This window comes from Protomyctophum parallelum, assembly GCF_964188405.1.
Source record: "Protomyctophum parallelum genome assembly, chromosome: 21".
Taxonomy (NCBI): Eukaryota; Metazoa; Chordata; class Actinopteri; order Myctophiformes; family Myctophidae; genus Protomyctophum; species Protomyctophum parallelum.
Genome location: NC_139713.1, coordinates 14,889,129 through 14,910,896, shown reverse-complemented (window position 1 = coordinate 14,910,896; position 21,768 = coordinate 14,889,129). Strand labels below are relative to the sequence as shown.

The 21,768-nt window shown below is 40.1% G+C and overlaps 2 protein-coding genes across 6 annotated transcripts in view; both read right to left on the bottom strand.

The window, feature by feature from the left end:
- The window catches only part of hook3 (hook microtubule-tethering protein 3), a 39,912-nt gene extending 29,797 nt beyond the window's left edge, over positions 1 to 10,115 (bottom strand). For all 4 annotated transcript variants that reach the window (XM_083793661.1, XM_083793660.1, XM_083793663.1 and 1 more), the window contains exons 1-2: positions 9,973 to 10,115; positions 350 to 435 (exon numbers count right to left, since the gene is read on the bottom strand). In XM_083793661.1, coding sequence (XP_083649787.1) covers positions 350 to 435; positions 9,973 to 10,032 — 146 coding nt within the window. In that variant the 5' untranslated portion in view covers positions 10,033 to 10,115. The remainder of the gene's footprint in view (positions 1 to 349; positions 436 to 9,972) is intronic.
- Positions 10,116 to 11,400: 1,285 nt separating this feature from the next.
- rnf170 (ring finger protein 170) lies at positions 11,401 to 21,499 on the bottom strand. 2 transcript variants are annotated; one of them, XR_014570948.1, is made up of 8 exons: positions 21,351 to 21,499; positions 20,047 to 20,208; positions 16,955 to 17,030; positions 16,320 to 16,434; positions 15,530 to 15,603; positions 14,611 to 14,742; positions 13,243 to 14,136; positions 11,402 to 12,878 (listed from the first exon to the last, which is right to left on the bottom strand). XR_014570948.1 is itself a non-coding variant. In XM_083793574.1 (7 exons), exons 2-7 carry the CDS (start codon positions 20,184 to 20,186, stop codon positions 13,867 to 13,869), a joined length of 807 nt encoding a protein of 268 aa, XP_083649700.1. In that variant the 5' UTR covers positions 20,187 to 20,208; positions 21,351 to 21,499; the 3' UTR covers positions 11,401 to 13,866. The 2 variants fall into 2 exon arrangements, 1 of the variants encoding a protein (XP_083649700.1); XM_083793574.1 differs by having other exon boundaries at positions 11,401 to 14,136.
- Positions 21,500 to 21,768: the final 269 nt, after the last annotated feature.

Here is a 21,768-nt window from a genome sequence, read left to right as displayed (position 1 = left end):
AAGATCTATTCGACTGCATATAGACAGATGGGAGAAGTGGAGCTAGCCAAGTGCATTTTACATCAAAGCCTGCAATTACAGCTACATGGGAATTACAGTGAATGAAACAGGAAGGGACAGCAGGAGTAAAGTTACAGCTGCCCTGAATAGACCGGATTGACAACAAAGTACAAAGGGAATTATTTTGCAGATGATTATCAGTAGACGGTATTGACAACTTGAACAGTCTCTGGCACTCACTAATAAAAAGCATCTTGTAACATCGCAGTCAGTGTAAGTCAACCTCTAATTTTGTGAATCCTGTTAACTTAGTTTCTAGACACATTGGACAAAAATAAAAACAACATACATTTTCTGTAGAGTTTGGGCCATGACGACACCAGTGGTAAGGTCTTCTACTATTTTGCAGGGAGCCTCCACTCCAAATGTCTGGACCTAAACAACAAAACAGACACATGAGTTAGTTGTGGGTGCAGAATAACGCAGTAGAAACATGGGAGTGAAAAAAAAAGAACAAGAAGATGTCACAGCATCGACCTGAAGACTGCACTGGCAGTGATTTGTTTGGGAGATACACAACAAAGACACGAGAAAGATAAACCACACGAGTCATGTTTATACAAAAGCATAGTTTGGTTTTTAACTTTGCTTTATCTTGGTGACACTAGAAGTCTGCCACAACACCACAGAATTACCAGGAGGCAGATCAACACATAAATGGTGAGGTGCATGTCAGTGTTTAGAACTTTGTTATCATAAAACTATTATGTATTTAAGAAAAAAAGCCAAGTCCTAAAAAAAAACATTGCTCATGATGTACGGCATGCGTAGTTCTCAAGGTGCGGAAACAATACCTGTTTAAACCATTCTGACCTGAGATCAGATTTAAAAAATGTCTTCTACATCCTGACAGTTTTCATTCTGACCTGAGATCAGATTATAAAAATGTTGTCTATGTCAGTGGTTCTACAATTTTTCAAAAATAGCAGACCTACAAGCTCGTAGCGCACCACTCGGTGGCATGCTATGAGCTTGTAGATCTGCTACTAAAGCATAACAAAATGCTAACACCAAAAGGGGTTCCCGAACAACATGGGTTAACTGTGCTGTGTGGATCTAAACTGGCTGGATTGTGTGTGCGTTCTGTGATCCCTCCTTTGTAGAAATATCAATGAGCTGTTGCCTTTGTACTTTATACACTAAATGTTTGCTCAAGAAGAACTTCACACAGGATTGCATTGAGGCCATTTTTAGACCGTTTTCTTGGCCTAGATTCTCTAAGAAAAGGAGTTGCATCCTTATTTTGCCAATAACTCTTCTCTTCTCTCACTCAAACTATTCTCATCTCAGTGCAACCATTTCACTGCACAGGGCGTTCTTCTCCGTCTGCCCTCTGTATCTTTCCCTTGCAACCTCCCTCTCTCTCTCTCCACGTCAGTCCCTAGACTAGACTATTCTGAAAGACTCTCGCAAAGACAGACAGAAGGGAATTATTTTCCGTTGAAGCACCAGCAGTCAGCATGCCAGAGTAGGGGGGGTGGACTGAAGGGAGAAGGAATGTTGGGATGTGATGGGAAGACGGTGGTGCCTGCTCATGTGTTTTCCTCAATTGAAATTAATTAAATTTATAAATATAACTAGAACAAAAAACATCGCATGGATGCTAGGGATGCCGCCGATTAATCGATTTTCTGATTAATCTTCGGAGTCTCCGAAATCGATTTTAATATTTCATAATATCCTCAGCGACGTATCCCAAGGTCACCAGGGTTTTCGGGTCTCTCGAAGGCTCCGCTTACGGCTTGAATGGCCCTCCTAAAGGCCTCACCGAGGGTTTGTTGGGCTTCCTCCTCACGGAGGACACAGACTGGGTCGCTAACCCATACTGCTCACCAGGGTTATTATAATTATATGCCTTTTTGTCTTTGATTTATTGAATAATTTCAGATTCTGTTTAAATGAACAAGCAAAGCTTGGATTCTAAATTATTTGTTGCAGCCCCCTAAATGAACTGTCTGCTATTTGAGATTACAGGTGATGTTCTGTAGAACAGAATAATAGAATAAACTATGGGCTTTTTGGTTATTTTCCACAAACTATATTATTATTATTATTGTAAATTCATCAGGTGTTAAAGATAAGAGCTAATTTGTTCTTTTCCCAGTTTCCCAGATTGTGTGAAGTGAGGGTGAGCAAAATCCAGTTGAGAACAGAAGATGGGTAATGGCAAGGTTTCTGTTCGCTGGTATACTACCAGCCGTCTGCCGACCATAATCTTAATTTGGTGAATATGATTTATGAATATGATCCAATAATAAATGTATGATGATTTGTCAATTGGCATTGCGGCCTAGACAAACGAAACGGAAACCTCCCCCTTCAGCAGTCTAGCTAGTGGGGTTGATATGATTATGAATACTTTAAATGTATAGTTTAAAAGCATCAATAAACTTCTGCCCAAATAGTCAACGCTGTGCTATCACGCTCATTTCAAATCAGCAAATCTTTTAGGCCTTCAGTCTGTGAAAGCAATAGGATACACCCGCACACTGTGTAATTGCTCGGTACATGGGTATTTTCTTATTTAATGAAGCAACCTTCTTCAGGCCTTCAGTCTGTCAAACCACCAGCAAGAGTTATTCTGTGTTTTAGCAGGCCGGTCTGGTCATTATGGTCAGACCTAAACAACACTATGTTATGCAACACCATTTCAATGAGAGGAAGAGAGAGAGAGCGAGAGAATCTCCCCAGTTAGATGCATATACACAAACGCATTACATACACAGGGACCTTTGTTGGACTGTGTCCAATAGGAAACATTGGAATGGAAGTTGGAGAGAATGGATAACTTGACATACAGTAGTAAAAAGAGAAATTGAAAAAGCGAGGAGGGTCAGAAAATGATATTTATAAGAATATATATATATAGAGTAAATACACCGGATTTAGCAGAGGTGCTAATTTCCATCCGTAGTCCCCTGACATTGAACACTAAACAATACTGACAAAACAAGACATGAGAGGACAGCATACAAATTAGTACATTTCAAAAGAGAAAATAAGAAAATGAGTAAAATAAGCAAAGATTAAAACTATTACTATAGGGTAGGCCTAGCGCACGTGTGTGCGTCCGCGCGCGCGTGTGTGTGTGTGTGTGTGTGTGTGCATGTGTGTGTGTCACTGTACTGTACATCAGTACATGTCATGACTCATGAGTCATGACTCTGTAAGACTTTGTCTCCATCCATACATGGTTTGCTCCATTTCCTTTAGCAGAAAGGAAGTGGGAGGAATCGAATCGATGTAGACAAAATAACCCCATTACACAGACACACTAGTACACGCCACACTGACAGACATATAGATGCAACATAGTTATAAAGTACACAGGCCAGGATCTGGGCCAAGACAAGTGTTTTCACTGTTTTCCCCCCAAGTACAACAATATTGTATAACCTGTCCAATAGCCACTTGCACAATACAGTGTTGTTTTCGTCGACTAAATCTAAGACGAAAAATGTTCGTCGACTACCTTTTCCACTGAAGAAAACTAAATGGAAACTAAATTAAAACTATGCTATGATGACTAAAACTAAGACTAAATATACCGACAATTTCGTCAACAAATAAAAACTAGACTAAAATGTTAGGAAGGGACTAGTGGACAACAGATCCAGTATAAGTCATTTTACACTTGGTTGCATGCTGAAAATAGCAGATCTACAAGCACACAACGCGTCGCGCTGCAACGCATTGTGAGCTTGTAGATCGGCTATTTTCAGCAAGTGTAAAATAAGTCATTATGTCGGCAACAAGGCCCGCAAAAATAAATTTTAGTCGACTAAATCACCTGTAGATTTAGTCGACTAAAATCTTATGACATTTAGTCGACTAAAACTAGACTAACACTAAGACATTCCAGGTGACTAAAATGTGACTAAGACTAAGTGAAAACTATTCAGGAGACTATGACTAAAACTAAAATAGAAATTTGCTGCCAAAAACACTGGCACAATAGCGTCCCTCTTCTTGGACAAACATTTGGTGAAAATAGCAGATCTACAAGCTCACACGATCAGCGATTTTCGCCAAAGATAGTTGCTGTAGAGTGGAAAGATTAGGGGGTCTGATCAACTAAGTATATACTGTTTAAGTGGTAAACAATAATGTATGTTTATTGTTTTATGATAGGTGCTTGTCATGTTGCCTGTAACACCAGTCAGTTCAACCATGTAATAGTTGTTGTTAACCAGAAATTCAACTGATAATTATATTGCCTTTGCCTTTACACCTTTTTTTTCAATTCACAAACTGTTCTCTGAGAAAGAACAGGTTCGAGATTCTGTGTTGCAGGAGAACATGAAACGTGAACAATGAGAACAATGAGTATAGTAGAGATGCCTGAATAATGTCTTTGACTGAAACTTTGCTTAACCCATTTTCATTATGTTATACTTTAGCTATTGAAAAACAGCAGATCTACAAGCTCATAGCGCGGCACTCGGTGCCGCGCTATGAGCTTGTAGGTCTGCTGTTTTTGAAGAATTGTGAAAATGTTTCTCAAATCTTTGAATATATATATATTCTTTCAGAGTTTCAGTTTTTAACTCAAATCTTTTCTTCTGGAGGGTCCCTGGAACAACATATTTTCAGATGGGGGGGGCGCGGAGGCATATTAAACATATAATGTTTGGGGTCCTTGACATGAAGTCATGAAATATTGAGAACCACTGATATAGAAACATGAGGTTTTTCAGAAAGACATTTTAAAAAGACATTTTTTTTTAAATTTAGGCCTAAATGGGTTAAATAAAAGTGTTCAAATTGCAAATGCAGATGGTGTGGTGTGGGTCATGCATTTTTTGAATACGTTGATCCCTGCCTCCTCCTACGCACCCGACTCTGAGCCGATCAGGTGTGCATAAGACTTTGTTTCCGACAATGAGTAGTAAAATTACAATGGCTTCAGAGCTTTGGAATACACCAACCGTTTGCAAAAAAAGGCTACAATTCAGCCCTAGCCGAGGGCAACCTGCCATCCTTGCATAATTGCAAGCGGTGACTAATGGGAATTTAAAGCAACTAAAAAGGAAGGAAGTTTAGAAGCCCACTTCCCAACTTCTGGCCTGGCTGTCGTTTTACTGGCCGATGCGAACAAATCTGCAAACAACATGACCTCTAGTGTGTTTAGATTTCAATTTCAAGTCACACCTGCTCATGGCCCCCCAAGTCACCGGAACTTCCCCATTCCAGAGATTAAAATAGGGTGCATTTTGCATCCCAAAACGCAGTTTATAGTTAAGAGATGCATTACTGACTGTACTGTTTTTTTTTCTAGTTTTTTTTGCTAGCTTTAGTTATAATAATAATTTCTTCTTCAGGTTTTCTACATGAATATAACCACATTATAACCATATGAATTGAAATGGGAGTTAAATGCTGCAATTTGTAAAAAATGGCAAAATATGACTCCTAACGTCATTGAAGTGGGACTCAGTCCATGGGACTCATCTAAAAGACCATCCCAGGACTCATTACATTGAAAACCTATTTGCATCAATGGTGCCGACACGATACAGTAGTTCTGGGTTTGGCAGAAGGGTATAGGGTACAAACAAACTTCCAGGCTTTGCCTATAAGTTAAGATGTTTCTCTTAAGTCATGCCCCTGGCCCTGTGTCATCATAATCATCTCCCATGAGTCAGCTTATTATGATTACCGCCGGTACTAAAGGCTATATGGGCATATCGTTTGGATTAGCCGCGGTTCTGGACAACTGGATATGTGGATGCTATAGGTTTCTGTTACTAAAGGCATGCCTCTATGGGAATTATGAAGAATCCAAAAACAAGAGAAAATATTTGAGAAATTATAATTAAATATATAAACATCCAATTATAAATTCTCACACAACTTTCTTTCACATCTAGTCGTGTGCTCAGACCTACTTCAAAAACACATTTTCACTCAAACTTTACAAAACATCTCTCACACACACACACACACGCACGCACGCACACGCGTGTATGTATGAGACCGTTTATCCCGAATTTGGATTCTTCATTAACCGTGGGGTAGGAGGCATGTGAGGAAAAAAAAAAAAGGAATTCAAGGCATCATGGAGTGAGTATAATCTCTCAAGACTACTCAGCACCACTGCCCTAAACATGCAATGATGTTGTTGTTAGTAGGAACTAGGAATAAACACAGATTGAGAAGCACCCAGGAGGAAATTGACTAGTATGAATGAAAGGAATTAGCTAGCCAAACCGAGAAGGAGGTGGTGGTACCCCCAGAGGAAGAAAAAACAACAACCCGAATGCCATGGGTTGTTCCCTGATTGTGCGGTGAGTAAATGATAAGAAAGTAATTCTACAGAATCCGCTTCTCAAGATCATCGTGCTAGATCTGTGACACATCATGGCACCAGTGTTGCCAGATGGTGTAAAAGAAACAAGTGGCCATGTCTACGGAAACAAGCCCAATTAAAAGAAGCGACTATAGAGACCATGTGAACTGAACACACACACACACAGCAATTTGGAACTAGTCAAACTACACGCTCACTACATGTTGTGATGCGTTGTGAGCTTGTAAAGCTCCCTGTAGATCTCCCTGGCAAAATTATTTTTACTTTAGAAACCCAAAAAAGCGCCCAACAAACCAATATCGTTTGTGTGTGCAAATATATATATATATATTATATATATATATATATATATATATATATTACAATGTAATTAAACAAAGTCTGTGACTGTCTGACAACGTGATTGACTTTCTTTTAGTATTCCTTAGTTTGTCGTCGTCACCCTTTATGTTTTTAAACACTGAGGGCCATAGATTTACGACTGCTTGCTGACTGGGCACAGTAGTGTGGCGACTTAAATTTAGCTCGCACGTGCAGTTACACAACCTTTGGCTGCTTGTGTGACCATGGCATGGCCTGTGAATGAAATGGCAGAGTGACACAGCGAGAGAGAGAGTTGGAAGAAAGACTCAGAGAAATGAATAATTGATTAATTATGTCCGATTAATCTTATATGAATCAGCACGGCACTGAGTTCATCATTTTCGTAATCACAAGATTAGTTTAAGAACAACTTTGCTTTTATTAAATAAACCTTTATTCACCTTTAAAATGCTAAACTAAAAACAGTTTACACAAAAAAACAGCCGTTAACTACTTAGTGCAAGTATAGCTCCCCACCGCAGACCGCAGTGCATGTGACTAAAGGTTAAGCACAGTTCATGTTTCCGACTGTTCATTCACTTACGTGAATAACAGAAGGCCAAGCAAAATAAAATACAAACCCAACTGTCACACCTCAAAAACTAAACAATGGGGCCCTAAATGTACTGTATTTGGCCATGTCTGGTGCTCCGGCCATGATCAAGAAAAGGTTTGGACCGAGTGGATATGCTGACTAGTGTCTAAAGCAAGTGTCCCAGGGGTCAGATCTGCCCCTCAAATGAGTTCAGTTCAGCCTATGGAAATGATTTTAAATATACACACCCAGTTACCACTACCTCCAGTTATCTGTGTATAGCAGTTGCTTTCTCCCTGTTGTGGCTGGAATGCTGGCAACGTGACTGTTGTGTTACCATTGAAAATAGTTGAAAACCATTGAAAACAGCAGGTTAACCACCTGCTACCGCAAAGGGCCCCATTCAACACAGGGGTGTCAAATAATGGCCCGATAGATATCAGCTCAGCAGACATATTGGTCTGGGCCTACATATCACATAATAATGCCATATACACTTTCTAGCCACAGTGCAGAACCCGGTGACAGCGGAGAAGGCAGGCTGTGTGGTTTAAAACTGATTAGAAAAAAATTGTTTCATGTGGGCTTTCTTTTTGGGGTTTAAAATATATATATATATATATATAATATTAATCAGATTTGGCTATTCGGCAAACCGTTTCCTATATTCTGTATTTGGTTTAGGCCAAGAATGTACCTTTCGGTGCATCCCTAAAGCAACTAAATAGTAGGTATTCTGTCTCTTCAGTGTCTCCACCACAATGAGTCATTCAAAACAGGTATGTGAGGATTGAGGAAAGTTAGTTAGTCAGCATTAATTCTCAGAAACTAATATCCGTCTGAGTTTTCTCATTCAAGTTAGTGCAAGAGAGAAGAAAAGGGGCAGTAACTTAGGCCGAGGAGTCGAGACCTAGGATGGATGATGGGATACAAAAATCGATATATCGATATATAGCAGACCTACAAGCTCGTAGCGCGCCACCGAGCTTGTAGATCTGCTATTTTTCAAGAGCTAAATCATAGCATAATGCTAACACCAAAAGGGGTTCCCGCCCAAAATGGGTTAAGTTATCAATATGTTCATATGCAACAAATCAGAAAGTCTAAGGTTTACACTACTCAAGATACTACACTGCACCCCTGGGCCAGTACCTCAACTGCAATGTCAGTTGTGCTAAAGAAGCCCTTGAAATGTCTATTATTTCAAGGGCTTTCAGAGCTGAGGACAACACTTAAAGTTACAGTAATTCATTATAGTTATACCGGGTACTTTACCCTGCTATAACGCAATTTGTATTATTTTCAAGTAGAAGACGGTAAAGACCACACCTGAGGGAGTAGTACTACTGTTGTGCTGCACAACCCTTGTAGGCAGGCACTGGGCCGCAAATAAGAGACAGCTGATAATCACTGGGGTTGAGACCCATGTGCAGTAGTGCACACTTATTCCACTCAGCCTACATCATTCCATTATGTCAAACTTCCATCAGCAATGAACTGTGGGCATAACAGAATGGATCTCATCTCTGACTCTGGTCAAAGGGACTGACATCTTTGTCATAAAGTACCACCCCTCCATTATAATATCCATTTAGCCTCTGAAAGAGATAATTGTGTTCCGAGCAGAAGGTTCACAACACACACAACACAAACAATACAAGCACATGCTGCAACAGGATGAGCTATTCTTCAGTATAGTGTAAAAAAAATACATTGCTGGAATGATATACACTCTTGTGATTTCTACTTCCGTTTTACCTCATTCTACATTATTTGAAAGAGACACAGTCTACTTTGGGTGGTTAATAGCAGAGTATATTTGTATGTCTCTAAATGTTATGGTGAATTGAACATGGTGGACCCTCTTGTAAACAAGTGTCGTGCTTTATTGGGTCGTCCACTCACAGTTAACAGTTTTTTGTATTGAGCTGTGCTTGAAATGTACTGTAATTCGGCAAACTGTTAATAAATACTTCAATCAAAACCTGTTCTGCGACGTCCCAAATACAGAAAACGTCCCAAGGGCCATATATGCTAACTGTGTAGTACGATATGTTGTCTCGTGCCCCTGGTTCAACATGTACCAGTGGCAACATGCATATTACTGAGTAATATGCAGTGCTGAGATTTTAGCAAGGCAATTTAGGAAAGGAGGGGGTAAGTTGTCAAGCCTGTTAGTTACCAAAGATAAAGGAATGGAGGTGGGCATATTATGAAACAACAATGATAAGGAAAGCGATTGTCCGATACGTCAACAATAATCTCCAGACAGACAGGGCCGATCAAGTCGCGACGTCTCCGCGACGCCTCTCTCTGTCTGTAAAAAAAAAAGATGTGGCATTTGCTTGCTGGGGAAGTTAAACAGCTAACGTGACAACAGTCCCAAAAAAAAGCAAACAGGCTTTGGTTTCTTCTAAACTGCTAAAGCAGGCATGGTAACAGCACGTCATCAGGCCACAACACCACAAAACTGACCCCGGGCCTGGACAAAATAGTGGACGTGGTGGGCTAGTGTTTTTGTTATTGTTGTTAGTACTGATGTTTTCTTTATAGTCATCTGTCCGTCTGTCTGCCCCCAACGGCTAATGTAGCCCATACAGGCTAACTTTAGCCTGGTATGCTAGCATCGCTCAACAGGGGCGCCCCGACAAAACTATGTGTCAAACAAAATCAACATAAACATGTTCTGATCTTCGTAACTTACCCATGTCAAGAGGCTCTCACACAGCTCCATTCGATCCAAAGACTCCGACGTGGTAGTCATTGTAACTTCACGTAAACTCTAAAAGGGATTTTGTTTTGGGGGGAAAGAGCTTTATCCACTGGCTCTGATGCGGTGTTTCTTTCTACGATTCGATATGATTCTGTTCTGAATCTGTTCGGCTCTGGTAACATTGTGACGTAGAGAGGAGGCGGGGCCTGGCTCTGGTAACAGTGTGGCGTATGGTGGAGGCGGGGCCCAATAGGCGGAGTCTACGTTGGATTTAAAAATCACACCTGTGTGAAGTGAGGGGCGCTAATATATTAAAGTCTAACTCATGTTGATTAGGTGATGTAATGGACTGGTGATGTAAAACAAAGGTTCCTGCACACAGAGCACGTTTTTCGGATTTATAGCTGCGTTTCTCCATCGGTTTACCAAAAAACGCGTCCAACAGTGTGCAGCAACCTTTACCGTGTTGCAGCTTTCCGTGCTCGGACACGGGGACACACACAGGGACACAAAAAAAAACATATTATAGCACATTGCATTACTGCTTGTTTTTTAATGTCGTTGCCTTGCTTTTCTTTTTTTCTCCATTGCTCTGTAAAGCACTTTGAGCTGCATTTCATGTCATGAAAGGTGCTATACAAATAAAGTTTTATTATTATAGGGCCGGGACTAATTGCGATTAATTGCGATTAATTAACTCCAGAAAAATGTATGCATTAAAAAAAATTACGCATTTTAAGCACACTATTTTTTTCACCACGGAACGTTGTCATTGGACCGACGGACCGGCGCACCAAGTGTCCGTGTCCTCTTCAGACAATAACACCACCAGACACCGCAGACAGTTCACCAGACTGGGTGGGGGAAGCCGCTGAGATCACTTTGCTTGTCCCTGTGGATTGGAAATAGGATTTAAAAGGCTATCCGATGGTAGCGTGGATTACAGCACAGTTGTGTGCAATTATTCAATAAAGGATTATTACCCCTATTACTACAAAAACAATGTTTTATTGCTTAAACTTATGTATTCACTATTCATTGATTCACTAGTATACCAAAATCCATTTGAAAAAATGGCGCTCACGGTTCTTGGGTGAAATAATATGCAATTAAAATGTGATTCATCTAGATTAATTAACTACAGTCTCTGATTAATTAGATTATTTTTTTTAATCAAGTCCCAGCTCAAATTATTATTATTGTTATTGTCTTGATATTATAGCGGTGTAAACAGTAGGAAATATTTCTTGCTATTTTAAGACTTTAAAACTCACCTTATACATGAAAAGAAAACGTATGTAAAAAAGACTTATAAAGAATGATAAGAATAATAGGTAATACGGTAATTATCTCTACCACTCCCAGCACAAACCAGTTTACACACACAAACACAAGGGCTCACAATGGTAATTAGCTTTCCTGCTTTATTATCGTTTCATCCTTTTGACAGATATGTACAAAATGTTTATGTACAGTATATGCCTCTTGTCAGTAAAGATGTCAATAAACCATAACTCTGCATCCCCAGATGTAAATTCTGCTGCTGTGCATGTCTCCATCCAGTGGTTGAAAAATAAATAATTCACATAACTGAAAAAAGGAATATCTGAAAGCTCTTAAAAGTATGCAGAACTGACAGCAGACGTAATAAAGAGCGAGGTGTCTCCGAAATGGTTGGTTGCAGGGCTTCTCAGTCCAATTGTTTTGCCAGAGCCTTCAGATATTTGAGCATTGGAAGGAAAAAGGACGAGGAGTCATAAGCAGTACCACCAAAGTGTCAAAGAGGGCCTGAAGATGTGGCTCAAATGATGCAATAGGTTCATCTTTATGAACTATTCTTTTCATTAGATTTAAATACCTATACACGAGGTACTATAATGTATACTTTTGGATGATACTACGAGAGTTCCTCACACAATTATATGCACATTTGAGATATGAATGAACCCGATAGATCCAGCTTGAGGGAAGACATGGCTGTTATACATTCACGACGGTCCATTTTTTTAAGTTGACAAAGAGTGTCAGATTATTGTCCAAACTGATGATATATCAAATTCTATTCAGCATAACATTTATATTTGTAATTGAAAATATACACATCTGGCTTTTTGTTTGTTATTGTATTAAATAATGATAAGTTTGAAATGCCTGCTATTTAGCTGAAAACACCTGGACAGTGAGCAGTAGTGCATTTGTCCACAAGTTGTCCCCAGCAAGTGGATATCTAAAATAAACTCAGCAAAAAATGGTTCAGAAGTTTGGTGCATTATGTTTCCACTTTAGTAATACCAATTGGTATTATGTTTTATATCCTTTTAAAATCGGTGATTAGTCACCTTTACGAGGTATAGCTTGTAAGGATCCGGCGTCCATGGGATGAGAAAGACAGCAAAACGTGTGGGTAACACCTCCAAAAATTATGTGGCAAAATGGCAAGTGGTTGGTATTCACCCTTGCTTTGAGTTTCTTAGTGGATTGGATGATTGCACTCTCACAAAGTAATAAGGTAAAAAAAAGGGCCAAAATTGGCGATTTTTACATTCATTTTACACTCAGTGTTAGGGAAATCAGTAGCATCTGGAAGATCCATACGCAGCCACATCAGCTTAGTATGGGGCAGTATCTCTCTCACAGGCAAGACAGAACCAGTGGCAATCCCATATCTTCAGAATCTGGGACCTAACCATCAGCGCTCACAGACTAGAGATCATCACACACAGATCATCACTTAACTCCAGAATTTGGGAGTGGAGAGGATGGAATGGTCTGCCTTGAGTACTCCAGACCTCAACCCAATTGAACACTTGTGGGATCAGCTTGGGCACATGCTAGTGACAAACAGAACCACATTGGCTGACTTGCAACAAAACCTCGTTGAGGAATGGGATGCCAACCTTAGAGTATATATTTCTAGAGAAGGCACCCAGAGGAAACCCTGAGGCGAAATGGACATAGTGGCCGGATTTGGTAGTGCAGCTCGAGCCAGCGCTGCTCCGTTGACTATCATTGCGCACGTTCATGTGATTGGGGCCATGACACGTGAACGAATGTTTCATACGTGAACGCGCACAAACGGCACAATGATAGTCAACGGCAGCGCGTTCATGTGTTTGTAACCAATCAATCCCAGAATGCACTCTGTTCCTACCAGGAAGGAGGAGTGAATCCGCCTCATGCGCTTTTGAGCAACTTAATGCAAGTGGATGGGAGGAGAACTCGGGCGTCTTCTCTATAGATATATAACTCTATGATGCCAACCCACAGAAAATGTGGCTAGGTTGGTGACCAGCATGAGGTGGTGCCAAGCTGTCACGGCTTTAGATCTTCCACCCGCTACTGAGTTCCCTAACACTGAGCGTAAAATTAAAGTGTAAAAATTTAAAAAAAAGTTTTTTTCCTTATTACTGTGTGAGAGTGCAATCATCCAATCCACTAAGAAACTCAAAGCAAGGATTTTGGCAATTTTCTTGGAGGCGCTACCCACAAGTTTAAGCTGTGTTGCTCATCCCACGAACACCCGATCCTTACAAGCTATACCTCGTAAAGGTGACCAATCTAATTTAACATTTAATATCAATTGGTATTATTAAAGTGGAGAAACAATGGACCAAAGTTACGTTTCCAAACTTTTTACAAGTGATTTTTTGATATCTTGTCCACTTAGACTTGGAACTGTCTTACGTCAATCTATGCCAAAATTAACAGTGCATACTATACAAAAGCATTGAACTTTCCCCTTTTAACTCATAAATTATGGCAAGACTGTAAAAACGAATTATTTGAGGAACAAATAAACGTATCAATCAACTGCCCAGTGCCCACCTCTTTCTTCCAGGGTCTCTTTGTCCTGATACGAGTTCAAAAGTGTTCACATTTTATTAGTTAGCCATTGAGTCTCTGTGTTACCACCTCTCTATACATGATGGAGATGTAAATAAACAGGAGAAGGATGACGAAGAAGTCGTCCAAGAAGCCCAGTAGGCCGAAGAGCGCCTCAGGCACGAAGTCAAGCGGTGAAGCTAGGTAGGTGAGTGCACCGACCAGACACAGGAGGATCCGGATCCTGAACATCCAGAACAACCCGCCCACTGAAAACATCTCTCTGAAGGCATGGCGGAGCAGGGTGGGAACATCTCGGAGCCTGTCCATCACCTGGAGGGAACAGGAGACACAGACACTTTAGTTTAGAATCATCACGATGGAACTGAAAGCATTTGGTGTGGATCGGCAAGGAAAGGATAACATGAAGAGGAGCAAGCTCCCTGTTATAAGAGGCCCACTAACTGAATTATCCTTGGCCAAGTAAAATATTTACTATTACTAGTAAAAAAACAGATGTATATTAGTAGTACCTGAGATATAGGCAGTTCTGGAACTTTTTGTCCTGAAAACACTGGGGATTAAATTAACACTACAATCGTTCCTGTAAACAATAACTGTCAACTGAAAGAACGGTTGTGATGAACATTAGGGCTGCAAGCAACTATTGTGAATAATCACAGCTCTAACTATCGATTAGCAAAGTCAAATAGTTGATCTCTACTCTCTTTCCAGTCTCCCCGATGTACACTACAGGCCAATGAAGCAGACATGACATCATTTTAAATTGGCCAAAAGTACACTCACAGATCGTGGCTGTCCAGAGAACCTGCGGTTGTAGTCATTGATGTCTCTAAGGATGAGCTGTGGCTGTGCCTCGCCATCCGCGACCCTCTGTGGGTCGGCATGCTCATGGAAGAGAGGGAAGAGCAACGTCACCTGGAATTAAGAATGATAAGAAAAAAGTGTTATTACTAATAATATCAAAGTTGGCATCCTAGTCCTACAGAATATTTTTCAGCACAAAACCAGCACAAATGACTGACAATATTCCTTGACTTGGTATGTTTTTATATAATTTACATATTTTACAAGCTGTATAGCTCAGAACTGTAAAGAAATGTATTAAATAAATATAACTGTGCTACATTTGTGCCAATCTTTTTCAGTGAAAGACACCTGTTCACTTGTGCTGGTATGTGCTACATTTAGTTGCTCAAGCATGTACTTGACAAACTGCGCTGAAAGGCGCAAAGGGGTGTCAAAGCATAGGGGACCATAGCAAGCAAAACATTACACTTGTGCAGTATTATTAAGTGAAATTATTACAGGACATTTTTCGCTTTTGGTAATCATTTGATAAGCCTGTATTTGTTGACTTATTTGATGGCTATTAAAAACGAACCAGTCGGCCGGGAACAACAAGTGTATGGTGCTGGATGAAGTTGCTAAACGCAAGTAATAAAACATTTGATATAAAACAAGCAGTCTCATTAGCCCCGCTAAGGACCAGTGTCAGTGTGCACAATGCAAGTATCGTTTTACTTTTGTTTTACATAACAGTTAGGGGCCTAATTTCAAGGTTTGTAGTGATAACACTTGTCACTTTGTTTTTGTAATATAATCACTCACTGTTCAGTGTTACATACAGTACATGAATCAAACAAGGTTGGAAAGAAATACATTTGGCTGTACTACAAAATAACTTCTATTCCTGTAGTCTCACCATTTGTCTGCAGATGGGGCAGTTAATAGCCCCCAGCCAAGATCCAAATCTCCAATACGCTACAATACAAGACCCTGTAGAAAAAGACAATTAGTTTCCATTAAAGTAAACGTATTCTTAAATAAACTATGTTCATACTCACATAATTTGGAATGTGTTTATAGGTCTAAGATGGTGATTATTTTGTGAATAGAAATAACTCGGTTTCTGTGCTTATAAATGGCTGCTCTGTGATTGGTTAGAATGGAAGTACCGGTAGTTAAAATAATTATCATCCTGCTAGGGATGTTATTAGTTAATCGCCGTTGAGAAATTATTCAATTAAACGTAACAGTTAATTAATCGCAAATTCTGCGGTTCTATCACTGGGCGGTTTTCTGTGAATGTAGTGCGGTCTGTGCGGTGTGCGCGCACGCCGCCGAGGAACGTACATGCGGGCCGGTTAAGAAAAAGGCTCCCCCACCTTGCCAACAACAGAAACGTCTCTGCTTCTGCATGTGATGTGAAGACAGTGCACGTTTCATTTTAATGAAGAAAGCAGTCGAAGTACAGTTGTTAAGGCCAATAGATGCTTCTTCCGACGTCCAAACTGTTCTGTCCGAATTTCAGATTGGCGGTCTCAAGCCTTTCCTCGTAACCTGTGCACCTCCAGATGTCCTGACTCTCCAAACTATAGAACTTCCTAAAGCCTGTCCGAACCCTGACGTCAGAATGAGTATGTATTGCGCTGAGAGTTTAAGTGGTTATCTTAGGATATTTGTGTTGTCCAGCCTGGTAGTGTCTCTCTTACCACAAAACAGGTGTCCACAATTAGTCTCCACAGGCAACACAGCCTGCTGTAGACATACGGGGCAGGACATGTCTGTATAAAATTGTTGTCTGGCCTCTGATGGAGTGCTTTCATCCTGGGATGAAGGAGGAGAAAAAAAAACATGTATACGAGCATTTAATGTATAGGTTACAGTACTAGAAATATCTGTTTAGTACTTATGACAAGAAATTCATGACAATAGGAATTAGTCTGTCCCTAAAAAATATTCAACATGGGTGATATGGGACAGATTTGGATTTTCCAATATACACACTACAAAAACAGTAACTTGCAAAGTTTGCAAGTTTGTCATACCCTTGTCCAGACAGGGTAATATAACCACCTAGCTACAGTAAAGGCCTATTTCTACTCCAGTTTTAGGTGATAAGGTGACCACCGCAGTGGTTGATAAAACTACAACATGACGTCACGGTCACGCCGTGGTGATAAGCGACTCACCGCTCACCTAAACACATCTTTCTGTTTTTACTAACCACCATTTCGGTGGTCACCTTATTACCTAAAACTTCAAGTTCATACTTCAAAGAGTATGAATAGGCCTTAAGTCTACTATCTATTCCTTGGATGAGGCAAAGTTTTAAAACTCTGCTTACCTGCTCTGACTGGAGCTGCTGTCGGACAGCTCGGACATGTTCCTGGTTCTCAGGATGAATGTTCTGCGTATCGTCTCTACAAAGGTTAAATGAAAGAGAGATTATTATGCATGCATTCATTCCCTGTCTGAATTGAATGCCAACAAACTCACAATACTGATGTAATTAGTCAAATACCATTTTGATTTAAACTCTACTATCAAACAATACTTTTTGTCCCACAGTGCAAACGTGCTTCACGTCTGCTTTGACACTATAAAAGGGAAATTTCACTTTCATGAAAACTTTTGGTCATTTTAACGTCTACTCAGGCTTATGTGAACACCCCGGGCAGTTATTAAGTTGCGTGATTCAGTAATTAGATTCATTTTAGCTGCCCCGCCCCCTTCCTATACAAACCCATTATAACTTAAAACTCCATTTTAACCATGAAAGATTCATAAAAAACACCTAAACTTTTTTTCTGTTGACTCCTATTGTCCTTCTAATACGTGAGGGGGGTGTGGTTTGTCATTTACTGTTTTAATTTATTTTTAATATTTATTTTTTGACATGTGGGTCGTAAAAGACAACACCACACTTATTACCACCCTGTATAGGAAAGAAACTGACAAGAACACCCTTTTAATGGCTAACAGTTTCCATCCTACTCCTCTAAAAAGAGGGCTTCCTAAAAGCCAATTTTACCGACTCAGAAGAGTATGTTCCTCAACTGATGATTTTATTAAAAAAGCGGAGGATATGACAGCTAGGTTCCTACAAAGAGGCTACCCGGCTGAGTGGATCCAAAAAGCCTATGACACGGCATTGAAACAATCTCGGGCAGATCTCCTCAAAAAGAGCGAGAGAAAAGAAAAACAGTTTTCGGTCACCTGCATTACCACTTTTTCTCCCCACTCGGGCGTCATCAAGCCGGTTTTTAATAAACACTGGCATGTCCTGACGTCTGATCCTGCTCTAGCGCCGATTTTCAAACACAAACCCTTGTTTGTAAACAAGCGAGGGCGCAACATAAAAGATATGCTTGTTCATGCAGACCAAAGGCATGCGCCTCTACCGGCCAGCCAGACACTGCTAGCCCCGCTACCCAACGGCAATTACCGCTGTGGCAGTTGCGCCCAATGCAACAATACATATAAAACTTAACATTTTGGCCACCCGCACTCTAACAAATTGTTTCCCATCAACCGTGTCATCACTTGTGCTTCCACTCACGTCATTTACATGCTGCGCTGTCCTTGTGGTCTAGCCTATGTGGGCAAAACCACTAGGAAACTTAAGATAAGGATAAGCGAGCATAAAAGCTCTATTAGAAGAAATGATAGAGACTACCCAGTAGCGGTACATTTCAACGATCACAAGCATGACATATCTTCTTTACGTTTCTGCGGCATTGAACAAGTTGATCCGCCACACAGAGGTGGCGATCATGATTTGCTGTTAAAAAGGCGTGAAGCATTCTGGATCTTCACACTCCAAACATTGGCACCTAGAGGCCTTAATGATGAACTTTTATTAAATGTCATGCTGTGATCTTTGATTTTATCCTTCAGTTTGCTCCATTTAGTTTTTAACTTATTGTATTGTTGATGATTTGATTTTGTACCTGGTTTTAACCTCTTGTAAACTGTTCCCTTTTCTCCTTCACAGGGAAAGTTTCTCTTGAAGTTTCAACCTGCAATGTTTCTTGATCATGATTTTTGTATACCTTATTTAACAATATTACCATTTGTATACTGTCTTGATTAATATGGATTATTATGATTTTTCTTATTACTTTGCATGGGTGTATTGAGTTTTTCATATGACATTTTTGTTCTCATTTAACCATATGAGTACCTGTCACCTTAAGTTGAGTGATGTCATGTCATTTCTTTTGTTCTGATAGGCTTACCTTTAGGCCAGACAGCCTACAAAAAGGATGCTTGCTCATTTGTGTTCATAAAGATAGCCTGATGAAGGCCGCATAGGCTGAAACGTTGCTACATTTCCCTTTAAATAAATTGGTGGTCACTGCATTTGAAGACAGTGTGCGGTTGTTTTTTCCTTGTTCATTTTTGGGGCACCGTACCCTCTCCTACGCACCTGTCGCTTGTAGGTGTGCAAAAGCTTTGCATTTCAATATTTATTTTGGAAAATAACCTCCTCAAGCTCCAGCTCCTCCTCACAGAATCAAAAATAATTATTACAAATAAATTAAAACAGTAAATGACAAACCACGGCCACCTCACGTATTAGAAGGACAATATCAGTCAATAGAAAATAGGTTGGGTGTTTTTGATTAATATATCATGGTTAAAATGGAGTTTTTAGTTATAATGGGTTTGTATAGGAAGGGCAGCTAAAATGAATATCAAATATCTAAATACTGACTGAAGCAACTTGAAAAGTGAAATATCCCTTCAAGTACTTGGATTGCCAACACTATTCCCATTGCTACTCATGAGAGGTCCTGTGCAATACTACAGGGATTTCTTTCCCAATTAACCACATGAACCCTTGGGCCTGGGCATATTAATAATGATAGCTTGAATTTATATAGCACCTTTCATGAGCCCAAGGACGATTTCTTTACAAACAAAACAATGAAGGAAAAAAAAGAAACTATGTGCCATAAGCCTGAGAGAATAAGAATATGTCATAATAGGTGAGCATTCTGCGATAATATCACTACGAGCTCTTTGTGACACGCTCCTTGTAAAATAAAAATCACACACTCTCTCTCTCTCTCTCTCTCTTTAGAGACTCTCACTGTTTCTGGCGCCCCCTACTGCTATTATTAAGTCACATACTCGTGCTCTCACAGACACACACACACACACACACACACACACACACACACACACACACACACACACACACACACACACACACACACACACACACACACACACACACACACACACACACACACACACACACACACACACACACACACACACACACACACACACACAAACACACACAAACAGGTACAAGGACATTGCAAGCTGGTTGTAGGAGTGGTTGCACCACTCAAAAATTAATGCTTAAACTTTCATATTATTTATATGTGGGTGACTGGGTGAGAGCTAATAGATCTAAGTCAATACCTGCAGAGCAGGGTCAGTAAGCCTCCCAAGAAGGCAACACTGAGCACCACCACAAACAGAACCTGGTTGCTGACTCCCTCAATGATTGTGTCCTCATCTTGGATCATGTAGTCCAATTCCCCGCAATGACTCTCCTCCATCACACACACAGTCACTCATAGCCTACAACAGTAAAGGACAAACAAAAAGTATTCATCAAATACACTGAATGTAAGCAATTTCACAAACATAGTGGCCTATCAAATAAAGTTGTTTAAATACATCTGGCAGAAGCCCATGCAAAGTCTACAATTCAGATAGTCTATCTATGATACACGGAGCTTATAGATCCGGGACGTATGTTGACAATACTTAAAGGCCAGTCCCAGTCCACACCAATGCAACTATACTAGTCACAGCTCATTGCAAGTTTGCAACATAACCGTTTCCAGGCCTCTTCTCTATATCAAGTTTCCACACCACTGCGATCCTTGCTAGCCTGGCTCCAGCCCTGAATCTCTAGCCACGCCCATTAAGAAAATATGAAGTGAAACGAAATGAAAATTCAGAATGACTGAGTGTCAGGCTAACTCCTTGCAACAGTTGCAAGGAGTTGCGAATCATTAGTGTGACGATCGACCAGCACATGTGCATATTATTTTGTTATTACTAGTGTAGCGTTATATCTCAGTGAATCCGTCATACTGCACATTATTTCCAAGCTCTTTTTGTTGCAGTTTGTTTCACTATTAATTGCCAATGTGGCTGAGAAAGTTTAGTGAATTATATAATTTTATTTCGAAACACATTTACGTAATTGCACAGCTCTTGCCAAAAGAAGGGACACACGGTTACATAATTGCACAGCTCTTGCCAAAAGAAGGGACATTTTTTGATTGATTGTCTTTTGAAATCTATAGCAATCTATTTGAACAGGCAGGTAATTTACACAATTATCACAATAATAACCAAATGAACCCGCACTCCCGCAGTTAACTTGGCATAACTTGGAAGTTATTGGTTGTCATCGATTCAACAGTACGTCGGACAACCAACCAAGATCTTAAAACCGATACTGTTGTCAAGTTAGAAATTAGCGTTCACTATTGATTGTTTTGTCAAATACAGACAGTATTAATGAACGCTACACACTCACACACGGTCCCCGGGGTAATGTTAGCATACTGTATCTTTCATATCAGACCGACAGACGACAGTAGATTATCGATTGCAAGTGACGCCAATTAATTGACGACACGTACGACACGAAATTTGTTTGGCATGTTGTCACGTACACGTTGTTATAGTGATAATGTTAACGGTACCTTGTAGCCTTGCTGCCCACCTGTCAGTCAGTACCACCTGCCTTGGTACTGTCTCTACAACAACACGATCACACCATAGAGTATAGTTTAGAAGAATAAGACAAAAACATATCGGGATCGAAACCAAAACACTCAATGGAGCTACTGTTTTCCGCACTCATGCAATGCAATGCATTGTGGGAGAGTCCACAAGTATAGCTAACGGAGTAATCTCTTAGAGTATACTCGATTATGAGTAATCTCAATTCAATTCAAATGAGCTTTATTGGTATGAGAAAATAAACATTTACATTGCCAAAGCAAGTGTCACAAATACAATAAAAACAGTTGAAAATGGGGGAAATATAATACAGTTGGAGGGGGTACAGCATTTTGTAAACAGAGCTATGTCACATTGCATCGTTATGTTAAACAGGGT